This window comes from Penaeus monodon, unplaced genomic scaffold (assembly GCF_015228065.2).
Source record: "Penaeus monodon isolate SGIC_2016 unplaced genomic scaffold, NSTDA_Pmon_1 PmonScaffold_346, whole genome shotgun sequence".
In the NCBI taxonomy this organism is placed as follows: Eukaryota; Metazoa; Arthropoda; class Malacostraca; order Decapoda; family Penaeidae; genus Penaeus; species Penaeus monodon.
Window position 1 is genome coordinate 48,624 of NW_023658186.1, and position 16,096 is coordinate 64,719.

General features: G+C 45.2%; 1 protein-coding gene across 1 annotated transcript; it reads right to left on the reverse strand.

The window, feature by feature from the left end:
• Positions 1 to 13,194: 13,194 nt before the first annotated feature.
• On the reverse strand, positions 13,195 to 14,034 carry LOC119570657 (extensin-like). The gene is made up of 2 exons (XM_037918309.1): positions 13,872 to 14,034; positions 13,195 to 13,361 (listed from the first exon to the last, which is right to left on the reverse strand). The coding sequence occupies exons 1-2, from the start codon at positions 14,032 to 14,034 to the stop codon at positions 13,195 to 13,197; spliced, it is 330 nt and encodes a 109-aa protein (XP_037774237.1).
• Positions 14,035 to 16,096: the final 2,062 nt, after the last annotated feature.

Below are 16,096 nucleotides of genomic sequence, written 5' to 3' on the forward strand. Positions count from 1 at the left end.
CTGTTCCTGTGCCTATCCCTATGTGCCTGTTCCTTGCCTATCCCTATGTGCCTGTGCTGTTCCTATCCCTATGTTCCGTGCCTGTTCCTATCCCTATGTGCCTGTGCCTGTTCCTATCCCTATGGCCTGTGCCTGTTCCATCCCTATGTGCCTTTTCCTATCCCTATGTCCCCTGTGCCTTTTGCCTATCCTATGTTCCTGTGCCTATCCCTATGTTCCTGTGCCTATCCCTATGTGCCTGTGCCTATCCCTATGTGCCTGTGCCTATCCCTATGTGCCTGTGCCTATCCCTATGCCTATGCTTGATCCTGCGCCTGTGCGAGTCATCTCACCACAAGTATGTCAAGTTGAGTCCCCTGGAGAAGGTGGTGCGGCCGGGGATGAGTCCGCACGTGGTGTCGGTGACGGCGCCCTGGAAAGCCTCCGACACATCCACGCCCTGCACGGTGCTGGGGAACAAGGGGAGAGAGGGATTGATTCCTTGGCGAAAATCACGCCTGACGAAGCGACCGCAACGTCAAATGGCAACGAATGATGAATTAGAATGCAATATCAAGATTAAAAACCACCAAATAAATACTGAAATTTTTAAAAACTATAAATAATATGCAGTTTATATTCCAGCGTGTCCGTGTTAATATCCGTTAATGTATTTGTTATAAAAAATAATACATTTCGATTAGTACACGAACTGTAGAAATACAAAATTCATGAACATCAAATGCACGGAAAAAAACACATGCATTTCAAATTACCAAAAAAAAACCCAAAAAAAAATACATACAGTAGTAACGTTTGCAAAAATATAAATGCCCGGGAATAAAAGCACATCAGTGACACCTATTCCGACCTGTCGCCACGAAACCAAACGAACAACTGACAGACACAAACACACAGATACACAGATACACACACCGATACACACAGATATGCACAAATACACACACAGATACACACACACAGGCCCACAAAGATGTCTAAATACCTCATGTTCTGCACCGTGTGATTGCCGACGACCGTGAGATTAGCGAAGCCCTTCCGCGCCTCCACCCCGAGCACGGGCGCCCGTGGCGGCAGAAGTCCGACGTCGCAAGTCCCCCACGGTGGTGAAGGGGTCGATGTGCCTGGGGTGGGTGCCGGGGAGAGAAGAGAGAAGAGAGAGAGAAATAGAGGAGAGACAGAGAGAGAGAGAGAGAGACTCCGAGAGAGCAGAGAGAGTGAGAGATAAGAGAGAAAAAAAGAGAGTAGATCTCATAAGAGAAAAGAGAGAGAGAGAGAGAGAGAAGAAAGAGAGAGAGATAGAGAAGAAGACTGAAAGAAAAGAGAGAGAGATGAGAAAGAAAAGAGAGGAGAGAGAGAGAGAGAGAGAGAGAGAGAGAAATGAAGAAAGAGAGAGAGAGAGAGAAATGAAGAAAGAGAGAGAGAGAGAGAGAAACAGAGAGAAAGAAAAGAGAGAGAGAGAAAAACAGAGAGAAAGAAAAGAGAGAGAGAGAGAGAGAAAGAAAAGAGAGAGAGAGAGAGAAGAGAGAGAGAGAGAGAGAAAGGAAAAGAAGAGAGAGAGAGAGGAAAGAAAAAGAGAGAGAGAGAGAGAAGAGAAAGAGAGAGAGAAGAGAGAAAGAAAAGAGAGAGAGAAAGAGAAGAAAGAGAAGAGAGAGAGAAAGAAAGAGAGAGAGGAAAGAAAAGTGGAGAGAGAGAGAGAAAAAAGAAAAGAGAGAGAGAGAGAAAGAAAAAAGAGGAGAGAGAGAGAGAAAGAGAGAGAGAGACACAGAGATAAAAAGAAATAAAGAAGAAAAAAAAAAAGAGAGAGTGGAAATTGCATTGTGTTAGAATTACGTCACTCTACCGTTTGCCTATTTTCTCACTCAAACCTCCTCTCCCATCATACAGCACACTGCAGACTTACCAAGCACAAGCACGGTATCGAAATACATTTGACCTGTGATGAACTGCGTCTCATCGCTGGTCATGATGTTCAGGAGGTCACTTGCCGGCCACGCGTCCAGCGTCTCCGTCTAAAGGGAGGAGAGCAAACGACGATTTAATAGAGAGCGAGTGTTTTTTAATGATGTCATAAGTTATAATCATCGGTGAATAAGAGTATTAGATTCATTACAATTCAGGAGGCACAAGTAGGTCCTAGCCCTTACAGGCTAACGTAATTGTCAAATTCGTTATCTGATACGAAATTACTCCCAAAAATGTGAAAAGAAAATTATGACAAACCATTTTCCTGCAAATCTCCCCTTCCCTTCCTCTCCCTAACCAATACCCACACGGCCCTTTTCCTACCTACACGATAGAGACCACACCCCCTTGTCCCCCATTCACAACAGAAGCCACGCCCCCTTGTCCCCCATTCACAACAGAAGCCACGCCCCCTTGTCCCCCATTCACAACAGAAGCCACGCCCTCTTGTCCCCCATTCACAACAGAAGCCACGCCCCCTTGTCCCCCATTCACAACAGAAGCCACGCCCCCTTGTCCCCCCATTCACAACAGAAGCCACCCCCCTTGTCCCCCATTCACAACAGAAGCCACGCCCCCTTGTCCCCCCATTCACAACAGAAGCCACGCCCCGTTGTCCCCCCATTCACAATAGAAGCCACGCCCCGTTGTCCCCCCATTCACAATAGAAGCCACGCCCCGTTGTCCCCCCATTCACAACAGAAGCCACGCCCCGTTGTCCCACCTGCACGAAAGTCGACTGAAGCGAAGACACATTCAGGCTGGCGAAGGAAAAGGAGCCGGCGACCTCTTGGCTTCCTCCCGCGCAGGAGGTGCGGAGAACCGAGGCGCTGAAGTCCTTGAGGTTCACCTGGTTGACCTAAGGATGGCAGAGGAACACATTATGAAAGGCAACAACCAAAAAGGAAACTGAAGGACCTTAAAACCATTCTCTCATCTTTTGTGGATGCTTTTCTTCTACCAAAGAAAACGCTATTTATCTTTACATAACTGACTGACTAAGTGTATATGTAATCGTTTCTCAAAGGAACCTATGCTTATTTTTTCTTTTTACTGCAGGTAATTATTACTGGAGGAATATGCACATACAGCTATCATATCACGATAATCTACCATAACCAAAAATAACCAAGATAAACCAAACACAAAACACACATTAAAAAACAAAATCAAATATTTATAATCAAGATAACTACAAAACTGTCTCACCGTGGAATTCGTCTCGATGTCCACAGCTGCTACCTTGCCAAAAGAGAACGCGTTGGGGAGGAGAGCCGGCTGGTCACTCCTCCAGTAGAATCGGCAAACCGGGGTCTAAGATGAGTCGATCTTTCCCGAGATGTACTTCCTCGCCCCTCGCGACTCTAAGAAGATGGCCGAGTCTGAAGAGAGGAATGAAAGGCGAAATTGGAGTTAGAAAAACAAAAACTATAGTCAGGTTCTCCCACACTAAAGATGCTGACTATTCTGACATGAATCTGGAAAAGCTGAAAACACCTCCCAAAGACGGGGAGGCGTTTACAGAATTTAAAATATAACCTCCCTAAAAAGATATTTTTGAAAATCAAACATTTCGTGAAACACAAAGAACAGTAATATTAATTATAACCATATAATAATAATCTATTCAAGTCTATCACTGATGAATCGCACGATTGTGCAAATATAAACGTTAGGGAAATGGCTTTAGTTAAAAGGAGATCGTACTGATGCTAACAAAACTTTTAACATGTGTCCTGATATACATCAAATGAATATGACAGCAAAAGGGCAGCGTGTATAGACAAACTGCGATAATATCAATAATGTTTCTATAAAAATTACAGACATCATCCGTTACCCATCCAAGATCCGACTATTTCCATTAAGAACTGTAGACCTGCTACACTTTAACTTAGCGTGGATTCTCTCTCTTCAGCCCGCCTGTCATTTCTACTTATTATATTGTGCTAACTAATCATTCCTTTCATCTAAGTCTTCATTCCACCCTCTGAATTGTACAGGTGGAGCTGGCCCTTGCTTAAAAATGAAGTGCACATTGTATTCTCGTAAAGCCTACCACAGCAGAGGATTTTTATTCATACATCATTCACCATCCTCCCACTGTACTGCCGGAAGGACATAATATACCAGTGTGGAAATGATGGTAGTCCAGCAGGGGGCAGACGCTCCCTAGGTCGACGCCGTTCACCAGCCCCATCACATCGAAGTCCGCGCCGTAAAAGATCTCTCCAATGAAGTTCTTGGTTCCGGTGAAGACGAGGACACGCCCATCGGAAGAATTAGACGCCGTCTGGACGATGCCTTCCGCGGAGAGGTCCAGCCCTGAACGCGCCCGTCCACCGTCACTGGGCTCTCGGAAGAGACCAGTTCTGCAAATTGGTGAGGGAAGGAGTTGGAAAGAAAATGCAAGGTAGAGGTGGAAGAGGGGCGAAATAAAGGGAATAAATAGAAACGAAAAATAAAATGTACTGCATCCTTTTGGTGTTCCATAAAACGCCTCGATCACCCGCTCCCTCCCGGGCTGAAAAATGGCAGATATAACCCAAACATGGCGGGAAAAACGTCAGACTAAATGCCAAGGAAAGTATATACATGTTATATTATGTAACAAATGAAGCATACAAATACAAATATTCGTTATTACATGTCTTTATACTTAACTTCCAAAGGAAAAAAGGGAATATTGAATATAATATGTGGATTCCGTAAAAGAAAAGGAGGATGAACAAATAACTTGTGTGAAATAATAAGACCAATTTAGAAAAGAACAGGAGGCGCATGGATGACCACAACTTCTACAAACTCATGACCCCGCGCGGCCCTCAGTTCGTCCTAATGAGGTTGGCTGAAGTGTGTTCTTGCTGATTAATCGCACAAGATAGCATTTCGATGGGAGAATAGTGTACACCCCACGTAAAAATAGCACCGAGCCAAAGAACCTTAGAGGGAAGTTTTGTCACTGCAATTTTTCCAGCGTGAGGGTGTGTCCTGGGTGTCAACATTCCGCTATTCCAGCAAACCTTGTCCGTCTACCTATCCGTTCCTCACGCCCCCTCCCCTCGGCCCCCTCCCTCGGCCCCCTCCCCCTCGGCCCCCTCCCCTCGGCCCCCTCCCCTCGGCCCCTCCCCTACTTACCAAAAACCACCGGCCCGAGGAAGGTCTCGGACTCATCAACCCTCATGGCAAAGAGGTCAAGAAAGTTGACGTCAACGCCCTGGACCGTGACCCCGGACAAGGTCACGACCCGCTGCGCATTCATGTCGGAAGCGACGGCCAAGTGTCCCTTCAGCGTCTGGTTGGTCTCCTGCAGCAGCCACCCGGCCTCGTAGCGGGTGAATGGAAACGCCGTCGAACGTGTCTGGAGACGACGGACAGGACAGATGTTTGAAGTGAAAGGAGCTTTATCCATAATGGTATGGTTTACATTGAAATGAGCTTTATCCATAAAGGTATTGTTTATATAAGAGTGTCACTTCGTGAAAGAAAATGAAAGGAGAATGCAATACGATATAATTGTGCAAATATATATGCCTTTCCTTTATCCAAGGCAGCCAAAAAAAAAACGGAGATACCCATCACGGCAAACATTCGCTAACCAAACGGAAAGCTAAAACTCAAAGCAAACGGTAAAAATACCAACCATGGAAACCTAGATTGTGGACTTCATTTTTAAAAAAAGAGAACGAAATCCCCACTGAAAAAACGCGGTCTTCATCTCGTAAAACGCTGGAAAAAAGCTAAAAAACAAAAAACCCAAAAGGGACAAAATAAAAAAAAGGAAAATGAAAGCACGAATGGAATAAACAAAAGCAAAAAGGATTTCCCCATTTTGGGTTTTTTCCGACGAAGGGAGGAATAAATCGAAGAGAAACGGGAAAGGATATGAAAAATACGACCACGATTTCTGAGATGAAATGGAATCGCTAAAGGGAAAATCCCAAAAAAGATTTAATCTTTAAAAAAAAAATTTTATCTCAGGCATCTTGAACAAAGGATGAAAAATGATTTTTTAAAATCAATACGGGAAAGCCCAAAAAAAAAAAAAATAAAAACAGTAAAAATATAAACTGTAAAAAAAAATTGCAAAATAAATTTAAAAAAAAGGGAACCCAAAGAAAATGAATAAATGTGAACTTTCAAATTTTTTTAAAAATGCCTTTACACAAGTAATACAATCCCTCTTTAAAATTTCATAAAGTATGGGACACTGTCGTCACGCGGGAAAACCGGTCAAGCCCTCCGTCGTCAAGTTGTTCTCTTTTTTCGTTTTTTGGATTTTAAAACCCTCCCTATACCACCTGAAAACCCACCTAGGGGGGGGGGGGAAAGGGGCCTTGCGGTGCCCGGGAAGATAGAAAAACATTGTAAAAAACAAAAATTATTTAGGGAAAAAAACCCCGCCCAAACGAATAACATCAATTTTACTTTAGAACACAGCAAAATAAATAAAAAAATAATAATTATAGTCAATAAAAAAATGCCCCAATTAATAGCAAATTCGCTATCAAAATTTAGGTCTTTACTCACTCGGGCTCTTCCTCAGCGCCCCGAAAAATTTAAATCGGTGACTTTGGGGCCCCGCCCAAACAGTCCCCGCAGTGAATCTCGACCCGGCCCCGGACCAGACGCCACCCGGAGGTCCCCTTTGGGAAGGTTTGCGCGCCTGCGGGGGAGGGGGAGGCGGCGTGGTGGGGGGATCTTTGCTGCAGGCGGGCAGAGAAAGGAAAGGGAGGAGGGGGGAGAGAGAGAGAGAGAGAGAGAGAGGAAAAGGAGTAGAGAGAGGGAGAGAGAGAGAGGAGAGAGAAAAGGAGGAGAGAGGAGAGGAGAGAGAAAAAAGGGGAGAGAGGGGAAAGAGGGAGAAGGGGGAGAAAAGAGAGAAAAAGAAAGAGAGAGGGGGAAAAGAAAAAGAGAGAAAAGAAAGAGAGGGAGAGAGAAAGAAGGGGGGAGAGAGAAAGAGAGAGAGAGAGAAAGGGGGAAGAGAGAGAGAAAGAGAGAGAGAGAAAAGAGAGAGAGGGGAAAGATGGGGGGGGGGGAGAGAGAGGAAAAGGAAGAGAGAGAGAGAAAGAAAGAGAAAGAGGGGGAGAAAGAGGGAAAGGGGGAAAGAGAGAAAGATTGGGGGAGCGAGAAAGAGAAAGAAAAGTGAAAAGAGAGAAAGAGGAAAGAGAAAAAGGGGGAAAAAAAAAGGGGGAAAGAAAAAAAAGAGGAGGGGGGAGGGGAGGAGGGGGGAAGGGGAAAGGTGAGGGAGAGGAAGACATCAAAGGGGCAGAGGCAGAGGCAGAGGCAGGGCCGAGGCAGAGGCAAAAGGGCAGAGGCAGAGGCAGGGGCAGGGCAGGGGCAGAGGCAGAGGCAGAGGCAGGGGCAGGGGCCCAGAGCAGAGGCGAGAGGAGGAGAGGCAGCCACCCCAACGCACACGCACACGCACACGCCACGCCCACGCACACCCCACACGAAACACGACACGCAAAACGCACACGCACACGCACCCGCACACGCACACGCACACGCACACGCAAACGAAACACGCACACGCAAAACCCCACACGACACCACCACACCACCACACACACACAAAACACGCAACGCACACACACACACACACACAAAAAACAATCGCGCACAACACGGGACCCCCTTAAAAACCGACCACCCAAAACCCAAAAAAGGGCAGAAAACAAAAAACCAAAATTGGGAATAAAAACGAAAAACAAATCCCCGGGCGCCACCACCCCGGGTTCCCCCTCGCCCCTTTGGCCGCCGTGGACCTCGAACTCCCCCGTGAAAAAGCCCCTTTTAATTACCAAGCTCAACTCACCTGTGATGATCGGGGATTCGTTTTCTTCAGGGTTTTGCCCCCGAAGTCGAGCCGCGACGGTGACGCGAGGGGAGAAACATTTGTGGGAAAAAGGGGAAGAAGGGTACGGGGGGAGGAAAGGGGGAAAATGGGTAGAGAGTGGGGGGAAAAAAGGGGGGAAAGGGCAAGGGAGGTACAAGGGGGGCGAGAGGGGTACGTGGAGGGAAGGGGGAAGAGAGCACGATAAAGGGGACGGGGGGATAAGGTTAGGGGAATGGGAGAAAGGAGAAAGGGGAAAAAAAGGTACGTTTAAAAGAGGGAAAGTGCGCGGGTGCAAAAGAGTGGCACGGGAAAAGGAGGGGAAAAGGGGGAAAAGGAAAAAAAGACATTGGGTTAAAATTTTAAAAAAAAGGCCTTTGTAAAAGGGGAATTTGCAGCAGAAAAAAATCACATTTCTCTGTATACGGATTTAAGTGTACTTAATATGCCGAAATTTGCACTTTTTCAACATACTGAAATGCTAAATACGGCCCATCACCTTGCATTCATTTTTGGGATTTTTAAAAAGCTGTTTTACAATATATTTTTTTCATTTTTTTATCCGCCTTTAGTATTAATTCTCTATAAAAAACTAAATTTAAATAAAGTTTTGGGACGGGGCACATCACTTTTCGGGAAATTGAAGGGGAGAGAGTAATCCTTTTTATAATCACATTTAAGAAAACGCATAATAAAAAAAAAACACTATCGTAAATAACAATGTCTTGCCAAATTTACCTACTCAATGAACATCCCCCTTTTTAAAAACTCTCCTAATTTCCCAAACCCCCTCAGTAGTCATGACCCGTGAAGGCCATCCCAAACGGTGCTAGGGGGAATTTTTGGCAGGATTTAAAAAGATCTAAAGGTTTTTTAAGACCTCCTTGGGGGAATTTTCGTTAAAAAGAGGCCGCCCAAACCTTAACGAAAGGGTCTTTAGAAGCCCTCGCTAAGTCGATTTTTTTTACTTTTAAATTTTTTTCCCTGATATACCCACTAAAAAAAATTGGACACTTGTACCCTTCAGTTTTGGTCTTTTTGGCATACGCAGTTTTAAAAATTTTGTAAAAATTTCCCCTTTAAAAACATTTCCATCGAGTTTTAAATGGGGTGTGTTTAAAAATATATACAAAAAGCCCCGTTTCACTTTAACGTATAAACATAAAAAAAATCACTGGGTCTCTTTATACCCCCTTTTCCACGCCTAATAAAAACAAAATAAAACTAATAATAAAATTAGGGGACAACCCAAACGAAACCCTTTTCCCTTTACATCTTGCATTCACGGCCCAAAGACGAGGTCAGTTTGGAAATTCTTCGTCCCCGCCCCCCCGGGCCCATTTAAGGTCAACGTTGCTAAAGATCGAGGTCGTTGAGGGTCGAAGTCACGGGTCATTTTTCCTTTCCATCATCCCCCCCCCCTTTGGGGCAGAGGGGGTTTAAAGAGAATTGGGGATTTTTAATTAGGTAAAGGGGGTTTTTTGCTATAAGGGGCTGTTACTGCTAACGGGAAAGTTGACTTTTTTTTCCAACTTCAGCTTTTTAAAAAAAATTACGTCGTATATAGTTATGTTGTCTTCTTAAAAATAAAATGTCAAGGAAATGTTCCTCCCCTAGAGAATTTTCTTATTTTGTTAAAAAAAAGGGGAAAAACGCGAGAGCGGGAGTGGGGGGGCTAAGCATGTAAAGGGATGGGAGTATCCCGCGCACTGGGTGCACCAAAAAAATGTTTTAGAGTGGGTTTAGTTTACAGCCAAATAGATCCCGAAAACAGAAAAAGATACATACCCACCTAAACTGAACAGGAGCGTAAAAGGGAAAAAGGTTCCGCCCTTTCGGACAAAATTCTTCAGCGGGGACCCGTTAATTTTTCCTGTCCCCTTTACCCATCCCCTAATTTTAAAAAACAGCACTACTTCCGGTCTATTTCCCATTTATACCTTTTTCCCTACTTGGCAAATTCTATATTTCATGATCTCCCGGCCGTGTTTTTAGAAATTTATTTTGTATTAAAACATTTTCATACGATTTTTTTAGGGAAGTACAAAATTTTACAGGGACAAGGAGACGGGAAACCGTCGCGACAAACGAATGAATAAAAACGAAAACCCGTAAGGCAAAAAAAATAACATGAAAAAACACAAGAAATGAACAACAAAAAAAAGAATTTAACTCCCCCGACTTTTTGTTGGGCGGGAAAGGGACAGCGGAACGTTAACCTCATGGCTTTCCAGGGCTTACGCCAGACCCCCCTCAGCCGCGTTATTTTACCCCCGTTCACTTCCCCCAAAACCCGAAGGGGACTAAAAGTCGACTTTCCGGATTCGGTCTGCGTGTTTACTGTGAAGAAGGGGGTGGTCGTAGTTGTAGTTAATAAAAAATGTTTATACATTACAAATTTGGGAAAGGGAAATTCATTGTTCTTTTAAAAGGGTTTTAAAGGGCCCACATTTTTGGGAGGCGAGGAGGGTTGTCGTTTATTTGGCTATTTCGTTTTCCATTTTGGAATGTGGAAAAGTGGGGGGGGAAAGGGGAATAATTTTGAAGTTTGTCGCCGCGTCAACAAACCCGGAAAAGGGCAAAAAAAAAAAAAAAACAAAAGTTGAGAAGAAAAGAGAGAGAGGAGAGAAAAAAGAGAGAGAGAGGAGAGAGGGAGAGAGAGAGATAGAGAGAGAGAGAGAGAGAAGAGAGAGAGGGGTTTGGGAAGAGAGAGAGAAGAGAGAGAGAGGGAGGGGGGGAGAGAGAGGAGAGAGGAGAGAGAGGTTGGGGGGAGAGAGAGAGAGAGAGAGAGAGAGAGAGAGAGAGAATTTGGGGACCCGAGAGAGAGAGAGAGGGGAGGAGGAGAGGGGAGAAGGGGGACCCCGGAAAGAGAGAGAAGAGAGAGAGAGAGAGGGGAAATTTGGGAGGAAAGAGGAGAGAGGAGAGAATTTGGGAGCAAAAGGGAGAGAGAGAGAGAAGTTGGGGGAGCGAAAGAAAAGAGAGAGAGAATTTGGGAGCAAAAGGGGAAAAGAGAGAAAAATTTGGGAGCGAAAGAGAGAGAGAGAGAAGTTGGGAGGGGAAAGAGAAAAAGAGAGAGAGAAGTTGGGGAGCGAAAAAAAGAGAGAGAGAGAGAATTTGGGAGCAAATAGAGAGAGAGAGAGAAAAATTTGGGAGCAAAAAGAGGAGAGAGAGGGGAGAATTTGGGAGCGAAAGAAAAAAGAGGAGAGAGAGAAGTTGGGAAAGCGAAAGAAGAGAGAGAGGAATTTGGGAGCAAAAAGAGAGAGAGAGAGAGAAGGGGGAGCAAAAAGGGGAGAGAGAGAGAAAAAGTGGGACCCGGAAAGAGAGAGAGAAGGGGAAGTTGGGGAGCAAAAAGAGAGAAGAAAAGAGAAATTTGGGAGCGAAAGAGAGGGGAGAGAGAAAAGGGGGGGGGCCCCGAAAGAGGAAAAGAGAGAAAAAGTTGGGAGCAAAAGAGAGAGAGAGGGGAGAAGGGGGGAGCGAAAAAAGAGAGAGAGGGAGGAAGTTGGGAGCAAAAAGGGGAGAGGGGGAGAGAGAAGTTGGGGAGCGAAAGAGAGAGAGGGGAGAAAAATTTGGAGGAAAGAGGGGAGGAGAGAAAAGTTGGGAGCGAAAGAGAGGGGAGAGAGAGAATTTTGGGAGCAAAAAGGAGAGGAGAGAGAGAAGTTGGGAGCGAAAGAGGAGAGAGAGAAGAAGGGGGAGCGAAAGAGAGAAGAGAGAGAATTTGGGGACCCGAAAGAGAGAGAGAGAGAAGTTGGGAGCAAAAAAGAGAGAGAGAGAGAAGTTGGGAGCGAAAAGAGAGAGAGAGAGAATTTGGGAGGGAAAGAGAGAAAAGAGAGAATTTGGGAGGAAAAGGAGAGAGAGAGAAAGTTGGAGAGCAAAAGGGAGAGAGAGAAAAGGGGGAAAGCAAAAGAGAGAGAGAGGGGAAATTTGGGAGCGAAAGAGAGAGAGAGAGAATTTGGGGAGCGAAAGAGAGAGAGAGAGAGAAGTTGGAGCGAAAGAGAGAAAAAAAGGAGAATTTGGAGCAAAAAGAGAGAGAAGAGAGAGAGAGAATTTTGGGAGCGAAAGAGAGAGAGAGAGAGAAAAGAGAAAATTTTGGGAGGGAGAAAAATTTGAGAGAAAAAAAAAATAGTGAAATTAAAGGGGATGGTCAGCAGTTTTCCGTAGCATATAGTATTTTCCCAAAAGAAAAAAAAAAATGCAGGGGAAAGAAAATGGCCCCCCCCAAGGGAGAAATCCCAATAAATCCGTTGCTTGCCCCCAACGCTAAAAAGCCTGCCGGGGGACTGGACATGAGTTCTATCTTTTGAAACCCGGGAAAAACGAACCCGTGGCCCCATCGGGGAAAGGGACGGCAAGGTTTAAAGAGAGTGTCCTTGGCAAGTTCAAAATCTTCCCCAAAAGGAATTGTCCTTTGGAGACATTGGAAGAGGTGGCCCCCAAAAGATACCCCCCAATATGGGGCCAAGGGAAGGGGTCCTCCCCCACGGCGTCGATTTTTAGGGTTCAGTTTGGCGACCTAAATTTTCCCGAGCAGAATTTACCCCCTTTTTTTTTTGGGGCGACACAGGAAGGAGTTTGGGGCGTCCCGAACGGGATCCCGACAGATCGCCTCCGCCATTATTGAGGAACTGTCGTTTATACTTCTGGGAAAATCTCTTCCCGCTCCTTTTCACCCGTTAAAACACTGGAAAAACTGCTCGAGGGGGGCATGCAGCCCGGTCTCCCAGAATGCCCTTTTGGAGGGCGTCGGTGTGGCAGCCATGGGGTTTCCGGGCTCCCGAAGGGATGAGCGGCGAGTTTTTAAACGAGTGGAAGGGGGGTTAAGAGAAGAATTTGAAGCCCATGGGGTTGTTAATTTCGAACCCCGCTTTGCTTGGGAATTTCTTAAGGGTGGTGAGTGCTTTTGGGCTTTTCCTTGTGAGGGGAAAAACCCGTTTTTCCAAAAGGTGGGGGTCGAGGAGGGTGAGAAAGGGGCCATTAGGGTGGAGAAGAGGCGGGGGGGGGGGTGGGGAAAAAGAGGCGGGGGTGGTGGTGGGAGAAGAGGGGGGGGTGGGGTGGGAGAAGAGGCGGGGGTGGGGTGGGGAAGAGGGGGGGGGTGGTTGGGGGGAGAAGAGGGGGGGGGGGGGTGGGGGGAAGAGGGGGGGGGGGGGTTTGGGGGGGGGAAAGAGGCGGGGTGGGGGGGAGAAGAGGTAGGAACAGTTAAGTGCTGGTTTCTAAAAGATTCTTCTGTGGTGGGTTATGAGGGGGGAAATATTTGTCTTCTGTATATGCTTCTAGAGAAACCCCTGGTTTCAGTCACCTTTTTTTTGGGAAATTTTTCAACAGCAGCACCATGTGGTCAAAAACTGTTCCAAAATCCCTTGGGGAAAACTTAAAACTTTTGAGGACTTGCATAAATTTTTTCATCCGGGCAAAATGCTCGCCCCCGAATGGAAAAAGGACTCAGGGTTTTCAAGTTGGGCCACAGGTTTGTTTGCGAGCAGTTCCGGGGTTTTCAAAATGATGCTTGATGTCACTTTAAAGGGAGCAGGAGGTTTGAGTCCGGGGGGTTTTAAAAGGGGAGATTTCCCTTTGGGAGTATTTAAAATTTAAAAGTTTTAAAGGGATTTCAGAGTTTTTTTCCAAAATGGTACAGGAGCTTTCTTGAGGGTTTTTGGGTCTGAATCTTGGTTGGGCGGGCTTCACGTGAGGGGTGTTTGGGAGTGGCCGGGGTTACGACTTCACGTGAGGGTGTTGGGAGTGGGGGGCGTTAGCCCACTTCAATGAGGGTGGGTTTGGGGGTTTGGTTTGGGGGTGGTTTGGGAGCGGTTCATGTGAGGGGTTTTTTTGGTTTGGGGGTTTTGGGGGGTTTGCGGCTTTTATGTTTAGGGTGGTTGGGTGGGGTGGGGGTAGCGGCTTCATGTGAGGATGGTGGTGGGGGGTGGGTTTGGGAGCGGCTTAAAGTGAGGGTGGGTTGTTGTTTGGGGTTGGTGGTGGTGGGGGTGGTAGCGGCTTTATGTGAGGGTGTGTTGTTTTTTTGGTTTTTGGGGTTTGGGGGTGGTGGTGGGGGTTTGGGGGTAGGGCTTATGTGAGGGTGTGCTGGGGTGGTAGTGGTTAAAGTGGGGTGTGCGGTGGTGGTAGGGGGTTATGTGAGGGGTTTTTGCTGGTTTGGGGGTAGTGGCTTTTAGGGGAGGGGTTTCTGGTGGTGGTAGTGGCTTCATATGGGGTTGCACTGGGGGGGGTAGTGGTGGGAGCTGCTTCATGTTTAGGGGGGGTGGTGGTTTTGTGTGTTTGAGGGGTCAAGATAGATGCATGTTTTTGCAGGTTTTTTTGTAGCCATTGGGGGAAAGTGATGTCATCTTTTGGGGATGTGGGGACCGGGATCATGAAAAAGTATAGGGCCCTGTGAATGTGCACTAGTGTCCTCATATGGGGTAAGTGCTGATATATGCGAAAGGGGGGAGGGGATGTTGAAAAGTGTATTACTGTGTGGGGGAGTGAAATCATGCATCAATGTTGTGGCACATGCACGGAACTTAACTTTAGGGGAAAGGGGATTGGGATGCTAATTTGAGATTTTGGGGCAAAGGGTTCATCGTGGCTTCTCAAAGCATGCAGGGAAAAGGCTTTGTTTTTTCTTCAAAAATGGTGGTGCCTGGTCCATCAAAATACCTAAATTTCCCTTCTACACATGTGGGAGGAGAAGAAAAAAGGCCCTTTTCATGTTTTAAAAATTCTAGCCCGATCTTTTCCTCCACCCTTTAAATATTCGCATTTCCCAAAAAGCTTTTTTTAATCGGGGCCCGACAAGTGCCGTAAGACAGAAGACAAACCCTTTTGGGAAAAAACACGGCTAAGGAATGCCCCCTAACCCCCTTTTCTTCCCTTTTCCTGCCTCTATTTTAAATGGCTCAATGGAAACCAAAAAATTGTAAGTACCCCTTTTTAGCTGCTTTTAAAATTTGGGCAGTAAAGCCTTTGCATGTTAAACAGATTCAACCCCGAGTGGGAAAATCGGGAAAAGTCGGGAGAAATGACACCAAGATGTTCCGAAATTTTCCTTTTGGGTTTGGGGTAGGTTAAAACTTTTCCCTTGAAAAAGGCAATAACTTGATTTTACTTCTCTGAGTCGGGGGTTTTTTTCCTTTTCAGGGAAGAATTCTGGAATTTATAGGAGGAAAGGGGATTCAAATCTTTTTTTGAGTAGAGGGGAAAGTCTGGGGATGAGGAGTGTTTCTTTTGATTTCAGGGGAAAAATTGGTACATTGGGAGAGAAAGGCCCGAGGGGGTGTAATATCAGTAACTGACTTTGCTTTTATTTAAAAAAGGACAGTGACCCCCGAAATGAACTCTAAAAACTGCTGAACTTTCCATATAGAAGCACAAGTTTTTAAAAAATTCACATTTAAAGCTTATATCAGAATTTTAGAAAAAATTTTTGAATATTTAAAAAGGTTTTTAAAAATTGGTGAAAAAATTTTTTTTCTCTTTATTTTAATAGTTCCCCAAAAAGTTGTTCTTCCCCCCCCCCCCTTTTCTAGAGTTTTTTTAAATCTTGGACTGCTTTTACAAGGGAATTCCCAATCTACGATGAGAAAATCAATTAAAATGAATAGGCCAAAAATGAAATTTATGGAGTTTAAGGGGTTTTGGGAAAATATCTAAAAAAGCTCTAAAACTTTTCTTCTGTATTAACCCCCCGAGATTTCTGTTGTGAAAATTTTAAAAAAAAACCCCAACAAAGTTATCCATAATAAAATTTTAGCCGAAAAAGAAATGTAGAGGATTTCCAATATGGATATTGCTTTTCTCTGCCCAAAATCTCAGCGCTTGAAAAACCCGCCCTTTTGGATTTGTTTAAAACGGCCCGATGCTTCAATACCCTTTTATTTAAAAATTTAGAAAAGAGACGGATTTGTTCAATCTGACAAAAACGTTTATCAGTTACATGATCAGAAAATTTTTGTACGAGGGGCACATGCAACCAGGGGAAAAAATTTTTACTTATTTTTAAGGTTGGGGATCATATGCTCCCCAAGTTCCAAAAATCATTTTAAGGGCCCTTAAAATATCCACCCAGAGTCTAATTCCTTTTTTACAAAACCCCTTATAACAGGCAAAACCCATTTTTAATCAAGGGAAAACCCGCCCTTTTTATAGGGAGTCCAGCCTCAAAACCCCAAAGAAAAAAAAGGGAAAGGGGAGAGAGGTTGTACGATTAGGTGATAGGGATTTCACCTCATTTCAACGGAGAAGTCAACGGGAAGCCATAAAGACTGGTTCCTTTTTTCGGAAGTGGTTTGAAAAGGGAAAAGGATATCTGTG

Bases quoted from the DNA above. Each gene is read 5' to 3' on its own strand.
- LOC119570657 (XM_037918309.1), bottom strand. From the start codon at position 14,034: ATGAAGCAGCTCCCACCACTACCCCCCCCAGTGCAACCCCATATGAAG. The intron at 13,362-13,871 runs GCACACCCTCAC...ATACTCCCAAAG, and splicing joins CTTTAACCACTACCACCCCA to GGAAATCTCCCCTTTTAAAA.